General features: G+C 39.9%; 2 protein-coding genes across 4 annotated transcripts in view; one reads left to right on the forward strand and one right to left on the reverse strand.

Annotated features, from left to right (window-relative positions):
- Positions 1-48: 48 nt before the first annotated feature.
- On the reverse strand, positions 49-5,733 carry fkbp7 (FKBP prolyl isomerase 7). The gene is made up of 4 exons (XM_020099754.2): positions 5,345-5,733; positions 4,789-4,940; positions 3,172-3,299; positions 49-1,351 (listed from the first exon to the last, which is right to left on the reverse strand). Exons 1-4 carry the CDS (start codon positions 5,716-5,718, stop codon positions 1,190-1,192), a joined length of 816 nt encoding a protein of 271 aa, XP_019955313.2. The 5' UTR covers positions 5,719-5,733; the 3' UTR covers positions 49-1,189.
- Positions 5,734-7,300: 1,567 nt separating this feature from the next.
- The window catches only part of glsb (glutaminase b), a 35,372-nt gene continuing 27,732 nt past the window's right edge, over positions 7,301-14,940 (forward strand). For 2 of the 3 annotated variants that reach the window (XM_069533339.1, XM_020099668.2), the window contains exons 1-3: positions 7,301-7,694; positions 13,228-13,324; positions 13,784-13,905. In XM_069533339.1, the coding sequence (XP_069389440.1) occupies positions 7,402-7,694; positions 13,228-13,324; positions 13,784-13,905 (512 nt within the window). In that variant the 5' untranslated portion in view covers positions 7,301-7,401. Of the gene's footprint in view, positions 7,695-13,227; positions 13,325-13,783; positions 13,906-14,940 lie in introns of those variants that run through there. The other variant, XM_069533340.1, reaches the window with a different exon arrangement.

The following is a 14,940-nucleotide window of genomic DNA, read 5'->3' on the forward strand; positions in this document are numbered from 1 at the left end:
TATATACCTGTTGCCATGGTGAATCGCAGAGGCTCATGGATGATGGGCTTTTATTTTTTATTCACCAGACGCCTGCTTTATTCAGAGTGAACATGAGGAACAGAAAACCTGGTTTCATCAGGGTCCATAGGTTTAAACCCTAAGCAGAACATGATCAGAAAAACATTTCACATTAACAATCATTTGTTTAACAAGGTCTGTCCTCTCAGGTCAGCTTGATGTTAAATACAAATACAAAAAGCGCATTTATACATGATTGCAAACCAAGGAGGAAAATCTAAATTACATGGGACATGTAATGTGCTGTAGTTTTCCACACATATGCAAACCATGTGCATTTTTATCATCCATTATCTTGAAATCACAGCCGCATTTCCTTTAATTTCCATTTGTTTATACTGGACATACTATAGAGTCTGGTGCAGTGCTGCGGGTTAGAGGGCAGGAAGTCCACAGGAAGAAAGGAGAAATGGAGCTGTTTGTTCCTGTATCGACATAAACAACATCTCAGATTCTCACATGACAGTCATGTTACGTTCTTACATTACTTTACAGCATTGTGCAATGTTGTGGTTTGCCCACTGTGCTGCACATTGAATGAGAAAGGACATAACTTGAAGAATAAAACTTTGCAAATACTAACATTTAGTAAAAAGTAAATGTTTTCACAGATGTTCATACATGCATACATACAGAGAGGCGTGACTGCTGGTGTGAAAAGTTATTTTGAATGACGTCAAATAAATTGAGTCCTGTCTGCTTTTTCAGAGAGCTTATCTAAAAATAAGCTAATGGGTGATTATCCAGAATTTTCTATGGGTGTGTTTGGCGTTCTTACATTTACATGACTTTGTTTAGGGATAAGATACAATCCAAGCTACAGTCGATCACAAGAGTCTCATTGTAATATTCACAGTGGGACTTATATTCAATATTGTTGCTATTGAACTAATGAAACGCGATATGAAGAGAAATCAACTATAGAACAGAAAGAGATTTCAATTTTCCCGAATTCAAACCACTAACTGAAGAAGATGGGAAGAGGCACACTGAAGTGGGTAGACCATAAACACACCACAAACATACAGTTTAAGATAATCTGAGGGTGGCTTCTTCCTTCACCTTTTCATCTTTAACTAAATGTCTACTTTTTTATGAACAGCAATGACAGGATCAACTATTACTGAGATTAGAGCTCATCGTGTTCATAAATATTGTACTCCTTTGCACTGATCAGCCCATCTTTGTCCTGGTCACTCTTCTGGAATATATCGGCCATGATCTTCTCATAGAAAGCGTCGTCGCGTGGCTTCCCTCCTTTTTCATACGACAGTTTCAGATGTTCTTTTACCTGAGGATAGAGGAACACTTCATCGGTCACATATATAGAATAAATAACAGACATATGTTTTGCAACACTTGTTTTCTATAATATGTTCCTATTTTGCTCTTCTAGCTACATATCACAGAGGTAATAAATTATACTGTGGTGTTGATAGCAGGTTGTTCACCTCGGTAACACCTGTGTCATCAACAATCCAGATAACATCATAACCACAAACTTTTAGGCAACTACATTATTTTTGTTTGGTTACTATTATGACAAATATCTTAAATCCTGATTATTCTGGTTTGCAGGAAGTGGGATTTGTTTTATTAATATGGTCCTTCATATGGTCATTGAATAAGGTCTTATAGTGATTTATAGCCTAATTATGTCCTTGTATAATGTTTACAACTGTAATCAGGTTGGCCTTTCATCTTTATGAGGAAAGTAGGTGAGGTTACTTTGGGTTGTATATGTTCATTCTTTATATTTGGATAGCCTGTTATTTTATGTAATACAGAAAAGTAGTAAATGTATTTGTCTCAAGATTGTTATGACCTCCTGTCCCAAGGCCTCAGAACTCCAGGATTATTGTTGCTTTGTGCTAATTTAATTTAATTTAACATTTGACATCATAAGTGTAGTGAAAAAAACAGCATTATGTTTTGGGAAATAAACATATTTACTTTTTTTTTTAGGAAGATAATAATACTACAACTCTTGCATATGTATGCTAAGTATCGATGTAAAGCTAGGAAGCTGTGGGCTTACATAATCTTCACTCAGCAGATGTGAACCAGCCTGAAACTGCTGGTGTGGCTCTCTCCATAAGTATGAAATAAGCCTATAAGCACCACTTCAGTTCAGTTTATTTCATGCAATAATTCTTTTTTTTCTCAACTTTATTCTGTACATGAAAAAAAAGCTTTTATGGGGAGTTAAATGCTCTCAGTATTTCTTAGTTAAACTCAGTTAAACAGCCTTGTGATTTAAAGCCAAACACTATAGCCTCTTTTCCACTAGTCAAAAAACCCACAAACACCCTTTTGTCTGCAGTGGGAATCAACTCAGGGAAAAAATTGAAAGGCAAACTCCTCTTCTGGCAGTGGGAAAGTCTATCGTCTTTTTTGTGGGTTTACCTTCTTAAAAAACCCTGCAAACACATGCAGGTATACGTAACATTTACTAAGCAGCAGCGCCCTCTGCAGCCACATGTAATGACTAATTCTGCTGGGCTTCTTGTCCAAGCGATTAAGTGGTTTTCATGTAGAGAAAAAACTAAGTCTATTAATGTGAGGACTTCTGACTGTGTAGTCCCACTAACTGAACTGAAACCATAGACTGTATATAAAGACTGAAACACAACTGCTGAGTGGATATTACCCATGATCCCCGGCTTCCTGAACCAGAAGAGCTGCTACTGCAACAAATACACCAAACTCTTTTTTTTAGAATTCTCTATATTTTAAACGTTTCCTCACTGAATATTGGAAACAAACTTTGGTGTTTAATGACTTGTAGTCTTTTTAATTGATCTACAGTTCAGCATTACTCTGTCTGTTCCACACTTCTCACAGGAGAACGTACCTGCTCACCAAAGTTTCATAGTGCAATAACAGGTGTTTAGGGTGAGGAATGAAAGCAGCAACAATCTCCCACCTCCGAGTCAGTGAATCATGAATTTAATTTTGAAAGTTACAAAATTATGTTGTAACTTTCAAAAATTTTACAAAAATGTTGCATATTCCTAAATACTATGTTACATCAAACCAGACAACAACAGTTACTGCGGCCGTTAATAAAGTCCCTTTTGCCCTTTATCATATTTTCTAAATTTGAGTTACCTCAGCCTTTGTGAGACTTTTGTCTCTATCATGGTCCATCTCTCCAAAAGCTTCCATACTACGTGGTCCCCTGGACACTGAGTAGACCTCCACCTCAAACACCACTGTAGCGTTTGGCGGCACTGGATCTATTTCAGCATGAGAGAAAAAAAACGTTTAAATTGTAAAAGACTGCAAGCCCTTATAAAACCATAATCAGGACTTACAACTTAAACTTATAATTAATCATTGTCTACGTTGTGAAGTTAATTTGACTGCATTTCAGAAAGAATTGGTGTTGTGTATTTGGAAGTTCAGTTGTGTTTTCAGATTCTGTGATCAACTTGTGATGAACAGCTACTAAGCCACATAAATAAAAAACAGGGTTTCAAGTGCAAGATTCTACAAAGCATTAAGCTCAATAAGTGATTTGAAACATTACCTTTGTTAACAAGAGCACTGCCTTTAATGGTTATAACTATATAAAACTGGTGAGTGGGAAACAAAAGCATTTCTTTGATAGACAAAAAGAAACTTGAAACACAGAGTCCCAGGATGGGTAAATTAACAATCAGATCCTAACGTAGCGCATCAACAAACATTAACAGGTTTGTAGGAAATAGCAGGTTAAAAACTGTTAGCTGTTAGTTTTCTGAAAGCTGCACCAATGCATGCAAGAAAGAAATGAAGCAGAGACCTTCAAACCTTAGAGCATGCTTACAGAACATGCCATGGACGGTTGAGTAGCAAGAGGTGTGATGCTCTTTCAATTAAAGTGCTGGGGAAAAAAAACAGGACAGTATGACGGTGGCTCTTCCACCACAAAAACAGGACAGTGACTTTGGTAATCGAGTTTAAAACTGTATTAGTAGGATTCATTGACCGTAAATGAATAATACTGCTGCAAATTTCTGATGGTTTTCTATGTCCCCAGTGGCCACAGACCAGTTCATTTCAGTGAGCTATCAAAAGCTACTTGTAGAGGAAGTAACTTGGAACATTTGTGCAAGGACATGTTTGGTTTCATTATGTGGTAAACTGAAACCTTTTAGGTACAGCCCCAGCATGTATAAGAAACTTGCTTTTTCTAAAAAGGTTCACACAATGGATTCTTCTGCAAGTGTGGCAGCTGCTGTATGATGTTTAGATCAATTGAAGATAAGCAGCTATATCAGATGGCAAAAGCTGGAACTGTAACATCGAATGCATATTCAGTCATCCACTCTTTTAAAAGAAATGGGAGATGGCACTCTGCTCGGCTTATCGCATGTTACACTCAGAACACACCTATGATTAATTTGGAGACTAAGTACATTCCTCTTGAACCATGTGCCCGGATCTTTTTCTGCTTTTGTCTGCTCAATGACAGGCTTCCATGTATTGTAACTGTTGTCACACTGTGGTTTGGCAGTGATATGTGAAATTGAAGACAAACCAAGCTGAGAATGATGGAAGCCCCATAACCTGTTATATGCACTTGCTTGAATGGTTCCGTGTAATAGGTTTTTCTATCCGTCTTAATAGAAATAATATATATGAGCTACAGTTCATGACAAAGTTCAAATCCCATTAGCGCGTAAGAGACAAAGTGCTATTTTGCAATTATCATGTGGGGAAAACATTGCAGCATTTACTTACCTTTGCCCTTCTCTCCAAATGCCAGGGCAGGAGGAACCGTTATCTTCCGTTTCTCTCCAGGACACATATCCATCATCCCAATATCAAGGCCCTTGATGACTTGTCCGATGCCCAACACGAACCACTGAGGGTGCCCAGTTTTGTCTGATCGACTGAAACAGAAATAATACAAAAAAGACACAACATCCTGCCAGTGAGTCCGTTTTCAAATCACAAGGATTTACAGGGAAGACATGCGTTTTGAATGAGTCTGAGCTGGTATGGACAGATTCTCATCATGGATACTATTGGACCATGGATACTCAGGAGGGTTAAAGTAGGCCCATAACTACAAAAAGTACAACCCCCCCCCTACCCAATCCACCTACTTATTAAAAACTTTTACAATTTCATAACACAAAAAAAGATGAAGAATCACTCAGACCAGGGCCTGGAAATAGAAACTCAAGGAACCTTGTCAACTTGTTTTCAAACTTTCAAACGATATCAAGCTGTTTGCAAAGATAACATCCATCAGCTGCAGCCACGTTTTTTTTCCTTTGGCCCATCCACCTACCTGCAGTAGAACTGAGACCCATCTTGGGCGAGGAATCCATCGTAGTGCACGTTCACCAGGTCTCCTCTCTTACTCCTCTGGGTGCACTGCTCGGGCTTAAACAAGACTTCGGTCTTCACCTCGGTGTCCAGCTCGGCTGCTGCGACCCGGGCACACCACAGGCTGAGCTGTGAGGACACAAAGACGCACAGTGTGCAGGTCAACACTCTCCACATCATGCTGCTGTGCTTTCGTGGCAACTTCTCAGTGCGACGTTTACCCACGGTGGAGACGTGGAGAGCTCCTGCAGAGGAGGGGATTTGCTGCCCTGAGTTTAGTCTGTCAGGCGTCCCTGCTTCCTGGTTCATACCATAGACTGTATGGTTCATACGCATCCCTCCCAGAATATGGGAGGATCCTGATCCTTAACCTCTTTCTTTCAAGAGAGGTACATTGTGGGCTTGGACGTTTTATAATATTATAACACATTATATGTAATATTGATTTAATACATTGTTGAGGGTACGTGGCATATGAGCCTAAACCAGGCCTGACAGACTGTACGAGGGGATTAGATCATCGCTTCCTCTGATAGTTCCAGAAAGTTCTTGGGCTTAATGGGAGGAAGTGAGTATGGATCATAATTGTAATGTAATGTAATTTAAATAAATGAGAGAAATATACATGTTTGAGAGACACATGCGTGAAATGGCTGTACAGCTGAACGTGTCAACACTGCTGCAAGTTTTCATTTCTTATCAGTATCAGAGATAGAGAGGCAAAAAGCCAGGTGGAGTCGTAGTAACACACTTTTATTTAAAGAAAACATTTCAATGTAAAGGTCACAGTTAGCGACTTTATAATGACCATAGTCATAATAACGATTATTGGCCTTTAGAGAATAACTGCTACAGGGTCTCGTTGTATCCACGCAGTCTTGGTTTTTTCCATTCACAGATACTGGCTTTTATTTCTCTTTTTTTTTCTGACGACTTTATTTATGAATGGCTCTTGGGACGTGAAGAGCATAATAACACAAACGTGTTTTAGAAACAACTTACCAACCCTACCTTGAAATGTGGGTTTTGATACATTAACCAAGTAATAGGAGCTCAACAGGCTCAACAGGTGTCATGGTTCCATTGTCATGTATGGTAAGTTTGACTTTTGTTTTTGCTGTTTCGGTTTTAGAATGATCGCATTCCGATGTATGTATGTTATCAGTTGCAGCTCTAGTGGGTGGACGTGAGTATAATAAAGATATCACAAACACACAAATGACATATTTTGATACACATGGCAAACAGAAAGTGAAAGACGCTTTAATTCTGCTGACTGAGAATTAAACCTAGTGTTAAGTTAAAGATAAATCCACACTCAGGCCAGCACAATTAAAATGACAGATATGCTTAATTCGGTCAACATCTATTAACCCTTGAGTCCATGTGTGTGTGTGTGTGTGTGTGTGTGTGTGTGTGTGTGTGTGTGTGTGTGTGTGTGTGTGTGTGTGTGTGATATCTAAGGACCTCCAAGTGTGAACATTCATTGATGGTCTTGTGTATCTCAAAACATGAATTTCACTATTTCATTTCACTAAAAAGCTACAAGAGCTGCTGAGGAAATACAGGTAGTACATGGTAGTACATGGTAGTACAAGGTCGAATACTGGCTCTAAATACATATATAACTTCACATATGGTGTGTTTCCAAGGAGCTGTAACTTGTAAGTATCGGATCAAAGTCTAAATGATAGTTATAGCTGAACAGTTCCAGCTGATTGCAGAATAACCAGTCTAATACAGGATGTCATTATATCCAGGCTATCTGAGAAGGCTTGTCAAAAAAGCACCAATTGACAGGAACACGCACCAATAGTGAACAAGAGAGCCTTCTACGTCATCGTCAAAGACCCACCCCAGTTAATATCCACCAATGAGAGAGGCAGGGGCGTAAACGTGAGTCTATTTATGTGTAGACTCCGGCGCGTGTGAGTCATCGCCGCTCAGACACCGAACGCCTCTCCACCTGTAACCGCCTCTGAAACACGACTTTCTCTCCCATTGCTCCACAGGATTGAGATGTTACATTTTAGGTTCTCGACAGTGCTGAAGCAGTTGCCTGAAGCCGCCCTCAAGCGCCCCTTGCCCGGCTGTAGTGGAAGGAGCTGGTTACCGACCCGCCACTGCTGCTCCGGCGCCGCATCCGCTGATGCCCGAGCTGCGTCCTCCCCACTGAAGGTCTTCCATGCCGCCGCGCACCGGCCGGCGCTCCGCACCGCGCCCTGCGCCACCCAATACCGCTCGTACTGCGTGAAGACGGAGGGCGCCGTGGAACCGGACGAGCAGCTGAAGAAAGATGGTGACAGCGACAAGTAGGTTCCAAGTACTCTGTTTTGGGGCCAAACTGTTTGACTCCATGACGTGTTGATGCGGTTTTGACGACTTATGACGCATGCAGGCCCTTTATATACAGGCTACGACACGGGCGCGCGCAAGCGGATGTAACGTGCCTGGCTAATGTTATAGCAGAGCATAGCTGCTTCACAAACTCAACACATTCCCTCTAACAACACACACACGTTGTGCTCACAGACCAAATGACCCAACACCCAAGTGTGTATCATACAGTTAGCTAACTCTAACGGTCGAATAGCAGGAGCTTGTCCACACTGCTGCTGCCTTCACTGGCTTTGTTCCATCTGGCGATAAACACGACTCCTTCACATTCTCACAGTAACTTTAACGAAGTTCACTGTGTGTTTTAGTTTTTGCCTCAGGTCACTTATGCTATCAACGTGTTAGTATAGAGATCAATGTTATTAGAAGGTGAAACGGGCCTGCTGCGGGGTCAGGGATGAGGTGAAAGATTAAAACATCCGCGTCCAAGAGGCGAGCAGGTCAAAAATATAAGACTTTCAAGAATTCAAGACACAGACTGGAAGCAAACCTCCCAAGCGTATTTGATTTCTCTCATTTTGATCGTAAGAATGATTAATGGTGTTTCTGGATTCTAATGGTTTCTACTGTGACCTTCCACTGTCAGTGAAGGAGAGCTGGCTGCCTGTGGAGAACTAATGACAGCCTGCTCTCTGGCCCCAGCACAACAGTAACTAGACTAAACCTCCACTCTGTGGTTTCAGAGGGTTCACGTGACAGTAATAAATACAGAATAAAGTAATACAAATGTAATGCCTCCTTTAAGTCAAATCAATCCACAGTATTTTTCATGTGGTTTTCAACACAGAAGATTTGCATTTATTAGCATTCCCTGCCATGTGCCATTTTTATGTATGGAGAAGCACCAGCATTGGATTTAAGTGATCCTTATCTGTCAGTTTACATGTCAATCTGTATTCCTTGCTGACATTTAGCTGTCTGTGCTGTGTGTTTCCTTTTGGAAGGAGTTTCTATGATCTCAGTGCAGCTGAAATTACCAGGCTGTTTGCTGACCTAGAAATGATATGTTAAGATATGGACCAGGAGGACAAATTTACTTCAAGTTAAAGTAGAGTCAGGAATACAAACATACATTGACAGGGTCCCCTCAGGGGGGTTCCAGCCTCTAATAACACCTCTCCACTGGGGGAACTTAATGAGACATGGCATATGTGCTGTTTTTGTCATTGGCCCTACCCCAACACCCAAACCCACAGCATTTTGCAGACAAATACCTGGAGAGCTAAATTTCCACTCTTCCAAGGTACAGATTTGTGCATATTCCAGGTCCTGAGATCATGAGTATTTGGGAAAATGAGGCCATTCAGAGAAAAGAAGAACCTATTCCCAAACTGCCACAACATATTTAAAAGTTCCAGTGGGGGGAGGCCCCAAATTCTTGCAGTAGAAAATGGCTTTGAGTAGGAATGCTGCTACTGTCTGATCATGCCTTGCAGCTCCTCGTTCGTCAGAGACTCCCATGGGTCAGTGCAGCATAAACATCTTTACATTGAACTTAGAAAGGTTACATTAAAATGTATTTGACAAGTAGAGTGTATACTATACTATGATATGTGTTCACATGTACAGACACTGAAACTTGGATTGGGAACTTTCTGTTATCAATACTAGGCCTATGATTCACAATCCATGGGTTAGATTACGTCTTGATACATGGGACGAAAATATTGTTTCTGTCAGATTACTGATGATAATTTACAAGTGGGTGTGTAACGACTCTCCATTTGCAATCACAGGGTTATTATTATCCATCTCAATTTACCAACCTGACTACAGGCGTGATGACTCAGTCTTGATTGGAGCAAAATAGTCACTGATGCATTCAGTTGCAGTGTACACATGCCTGTGGAATGTTTAAATTCTACAAAATATAAAGCTTGCCCTTACTTAGACGAGAATGTCAGTTTCATGATTTACTATGTTTGAGTGTTAGAGGTTGGGTGGGTAATCCTGTAATAGTTAACATTATCATGCTATACTTTGAAAAAATGTAACCCTCTTGTCAAAGGTAAGCTCTCAAAAAACACATGAAGGTGCACTGCCTGACAACTGGTAGAGGCCGACTTTTCCGTGACTCTCTTGATAACTTCTTGTTAATCGTCTCTGCTTCAGAAGTGTGTGTCTCTCCACATCTGTGGCCTGCTAATAGTCCGGAGAACTACAGATTGAGCACGGGTAGGATGCACGCAGGCTGGTTGGTTAGTGACAGCCATGCTGGTACACAAGCCAATCATTTCACTCGATGCAAATTAAATCATTTCCATGTTGCCCAAGGGTCACAGACACTGGCTTTTTTTCTGACTACTGGACGTGAAGAGTATAATATTATAAAAACTGTTTTAAAAACGACTTACCAGCCCTATCTTAGACTGGGTAATGAGAGTACAACAGGCTGCTTCTGCAAATCTGGGGTATCATGGTTCCAGTAAGTTTGTTGACCTTTGTTTTGCTGTTTCGGTTTCAGAATTATTGCACACCTATTCTCAAGATAAATAGTGTTATTGAAACTGTCAGTCTTTGTACTGATTCACAACCATATAGCCAGAGATAGGTATGTTATCAGTTGCAGCTTTAGTGGGTGGACGTGAATATAATAAAGATATAAAAAAACACACAAATGACATATTTTGATACACATACAGAAAGTGAAAAACACTTCATGTTAAGCTTTAATACTGCTTACTGAAATTAAACCTAGTGTTAAGTTTCTGATGTGACATTGCTAAAGATAAATCCACACTCAGCATTCACATTTCTATTGTGTGATATCTAGAGACCTCCATGTGTGCACTATCATTTGTGGCCCTTTGTATCTCAAAACATCACTGAAAAGCTAGTTACAAGAGCTGCTTAGGGAATACAGGTAGTACAAGGTAGAATACTGGCTCTTAATCATGATGTGTTTCCACAGAGCTGTAACTTCTTTTTAAAACAAAGTATCGTCTCACCTTCAGGAAATTCATATTATACCAATGAGCACCCAGTTGCCAATGGAATGAGCCATCTGTTAGTAAAGAGGAAGAGATTTTTAAATGAAGAAATACAGAAAAGAACAAGGTGTCCAAGGCACTGTTCACATGTACATATTAGGTGGTATACAAGTTTTTTAAGCTCTTTTTTTACATTTTCAAAATACCCAGCATTGCTATATTATGACAATATATATTGTATTATATAGGAGTATATTGTGACATAATTTACATGACATAAATATATGTGACTCATGTATTTCGATACATTTCCTACCATGAGATCAGTGTTTGTTCTTTCAACTCAATTAAAAAATATCCACCATAAATCCGTTGTACCGCCCAAATACTTCCTAATTTCCCCGTTTTTTTTGCAGTGTCTGCACAAAGTGCTACCAGTGGCCTTTGTACATTTAGAGCAGAAAGTCAAAACACAAACACACTCCTGCTATAGACTCAAACATTAATAACTTACAGTCCCTTTTGGCAAACACTTTAATTAAGGTGCACAGGTAGATATGATTTTGTCTTAGCTAAATTCTCCACTCAATTATTTATCTTCTATTCAACATACACGTTAATATGCCATGATGCAGTTCACAGCAGTTTGCTAGTTGCCTTGTGACTCTGTAGTGTACCTGTTGTACCTGTTGACTCTGCTGAATGGAAGTGCTCTTTTAGTAACAGATGCTTGGCCAAGAACGGTCCCTTTTGAATTACTCATGCCTGACAGACAGCATTTTAGTCAATCTTGGTTTGTTTGCTCATGTTCAGTCGCTGTTACTCTGGTTGTATGTGAAGTGTTTGCCCTGGGGAACAGATGTTCCAATGAGATGAGATGCAGGGACGAGGTGATGAAGCCAGAAGGAGGAGCAGAATGAATCCTGGAATTTCGCATGTCTACTGTGGCTAATGGGCGACGCATCTATCATCGCTGAGAGTATCAGAGTTAGCATTGAAACTCTGCCATGGGAAGATTAGAGTTTGGCTTTTCACCTTTTTACCATCAGTGGTTGTAATGGATTGCACTATTTATTTAATGTAATGCACAATCTAGGATGTTGGGATAGGAGTATAAATGTGGGAGAAATCCGAAGTTGTAGGATTACTGCTAGTTATGGAACGAAAAGGACTCTGGTTTGATAAGCAGGGCAAGCAGGAAGGTGTCCTGGGAAACATTTCCCTGCCTTTCTTATACTCACAGGTGCAACATAAGGCTACTTATGAAAAATATGTTGTCCATAAACCAAATGCCCTAACACCTGCTGCTTGCTCCTTCTATGAGATCTTCAAACCACAGGTTACCACCTAATTTGAAAAATAACAATTTTAACAGTGTTCTGTTCTGAGCTGAATTTGCTGCTCTGCAGATCTCTGTGCTGTGTCATGGCCAGTGTGTGAACAAGCTGTGATGTTGGCTTTATTAATCCAAGAGCCTAAAGGGCTGGGCAGGGGAAAGACAAGGGAATTCATGGAATTTAGGCCCAGTCTAACAATGCTCCAGACACTGCCTCCAAGCACGTGAGTTGACACATAGTTGGGCAGCACTGTGTGTATGGTATCAAAATATCAGAAATGCATGACCAGTAACCATGCACCAACCTGCATTTACTGATGGTGGTATTTGGTGTCTACTATTGACTATGATGAAAAGATTTTTCTAAATAAATTGGTGCTATGTAATGCTTCATCCTGTTCGTATCCATTTGTTTTGACCCATAACTTGGTTGGTGCAAAAACTGTTAAAATGTCCTTTCCCAACATGCAGTCAGTCATGTAGTGGTATGAATAGTGTCCAACATGCCAAAAATCCCCACCATTGAACAAAGCAAGGAACAACATTTTCAATTAAGGTAGCTATGCCAGCAAGTCTGGGACATTTTGCATGTGGTCACCTCAAAGCACAGCTGTTGAAATCTGCATTTAAACTTACTGTGTTTTGTAGTTGATGTATCTTGTTTAATGTAGTCAATATTGATTCATTCTGATCAGGGTGTCTATCTACTAATTTATCCCAAAGTTTTTTACCTGATTAGCTTCAGGTCCATCATTTATAGAAACATAGAGTAACAGTGCCCATAAGGGAGACCTGTCAACAGGAAAGTAATTAGTTTGTTTATGCATAATGAAGGCTTTGACCTCTTTATTGTACACACACACACACACACACACACATACACACCTCTGTGGGTTATACTCACACTTGGATAGAATATTTCCAGTATGTGTCATTGAAATACCTCACTAACGTGATAAGACTGTATCTGCAGCTACAGATAAGTGTGTTTACTCTGGCAGGGCAGATGGGAATAGGCTCAATTGTGGCTTGTGCCTAAGGACAACCCTGTTGCTACTTTAATTTCCTTTACCTGCTTCTCTACTTTGTTTACACTTTAAGCAAAGTGCTTAAGTGAGGTTACTTCACTCTACTGGAGGTGCCTTGTCTTACATCTGTCTGTCTACCACTTCTCTTACCTAGAAAAAGAAATGCAGGCATCCTGCCCAGTCTGGAGGATTTGCTCTTCTACACAGTTGCAGAAGGTCAAGAGACGATTCCCGCTCATAAATTTCTCACAGTAAGTTTCACTTCAACTTGGTGGTGGATGCTAGTTGATGACAACATTAATAAGTACATTCATGAACATTATCATAATGGCCAAACACCACTGAGCTCCACAAGCATGAATGTGTCTTTGTTTTTGATTGTTACCCTACAGTACCAGTCAAAAGTTTTAGAATGTCTCGGTATTTCAACTTGTTCCTGACTTAAATTATTTTACGTTTCTGAAGTTAAGGCATAGAAGAATAAAGTAATTTGACTTTTTTAAAAGGTCCAATTGCTTTATAACTTTAGAATACATGTGTGACTCAATCAGCAGCTGAACACACTTGTGAGAGTCTTTCTTCTATAGAAATGATATATTTAGTCAGAAAGTTTACTAACACAAGGAAACGGGTTTTCCAAAATTTTGCATATAAGCTAATGTACAGTATTTTGACATATATATATACTTACTTTAATCTGCTTAATTAAGGCACTAAAGGCCACAGGGCTTCGCACTGGAGATCCCCGGCTGAAGGAATGTATGGACACCCTCAAAGAAACTCTAAAGAACACACCAGATGGCGTAACTCTGGACCGGCACCTATTCAAGAAGTAAGTCTTGTCCTGTGAGAAAGTTTTAACTCCATCTTATACCCCCACCATGGTGGCATTTTTATCACATTTACCAAGTACATGTACTCACTTCAACTTGAAGTTTGATGACTATATTTTTTAAAGTGCAAATTCAAACATACTTAAGTATGTAATTTGCATATTGCATAAATGCAAAAAAAATATTCATCAAACAGCATTTTTTGTGTGATTTGTACAGGAAACTTGATGAATGAGGTCCCTCTGTTTCAAGAACTATATTGATGTATGTACCAGATGCCACCTATTTATGGTGATGTCAGAATTGCTAGTGGCTAGTTATGAATCAGTTTTTAATAATATGCCCCATCGTCACTCCACTATCTTCTGCTAATTCAGGATTGGGCTGCAGTAGCAGCAAGCAAAGCAGAGCTTTGCAGATGTCCCTCTCCAGTTGTTCCCAAGATATGTAATCCCATTTAAAGTGAAAAAGTGGTGTCACGCACGTAGAAGACACTGGCGAAGATGTCAAGAGAGAGTGTGGTGATGAGAGCTGGGTGTTGTAAAATCACGTGAACTCTGCAGTGGAGTTTATATGTCACTTCCTGCCTCTGCCTGCTGCATCCAGCTGCTCCACCTCTTGCCTGAATAAAAAAAAAGAAAAAAGAATGAATTAATCATTTATTTTATTTATTTTTTGTCAGGATAAAGATGCAGGGAACCCCCATCTTCCTCCCTTCCTTTCTTTAAAACAAAAGTAGAAGTCAATAGATATTTGTCTGGGGAAGTATTTATTTTCTTTATACTAATACCATGAGTAACACACTCAACCTTAAAGGGAAGTTTAAAAGTACGTGGTCCGGTCCCTAGATAGTTCCTTAAATACCATGGACTTTAAGGCTGAGAGTAGCAATAACAAGAAATCAATTTAGTTAATTCCAGAAATTAACAGGCCTAATTTTCTTCTTGACTGGAGAGCAGGACAAGGTACCACTCCAATTAGGATCCTGGAATTAGATAGTCTTGCAAGGAGGTTTCCACTTCCTGCTTAAAGGG

Source organism: Paralichthys olivaceus, chromosome 10 (assembly GCF_024713975.1).
Source record: "Paralichthys olivaceus isolate ysfri-2021 chromosome 10, ASM2471397v2, whole genome shotgun sequence".
NCBI lineage: Eukaryota > Metazoa > Chordata > Actinopteri > Pleuronectiformes > Paralichthyidae > Paralichthys > Paralichthys olivaceus.

What these genes read in the sequence shown, in the direction of transcription:
- fkbp7 (XM_020099754.2), bottom strand. Translation starts at nt 5,718, where the DNA reads ATGCGTATGAACCATACAGTCTATGGTATGAACCAGGAAGCAGGGACG. An exon ending in GGGTCTCAGTTCTACTGCAG is followed by an intron (nt 4,941 to 5,344) that starts GTAGGTGGATGG and finishes TTTCTGTTTCAG; the next exon opens with TCGATCAGACAAAACTGGGC. An exon ending in AAAGTCTCACAAAGGCTGAG is followed by an intron (nt 1,352 to 3,171) that starts GTAACTCAAATT and finishes CTCTATCCTCAG; the next exon opens with GTAAAAGAACATCTGAAACT.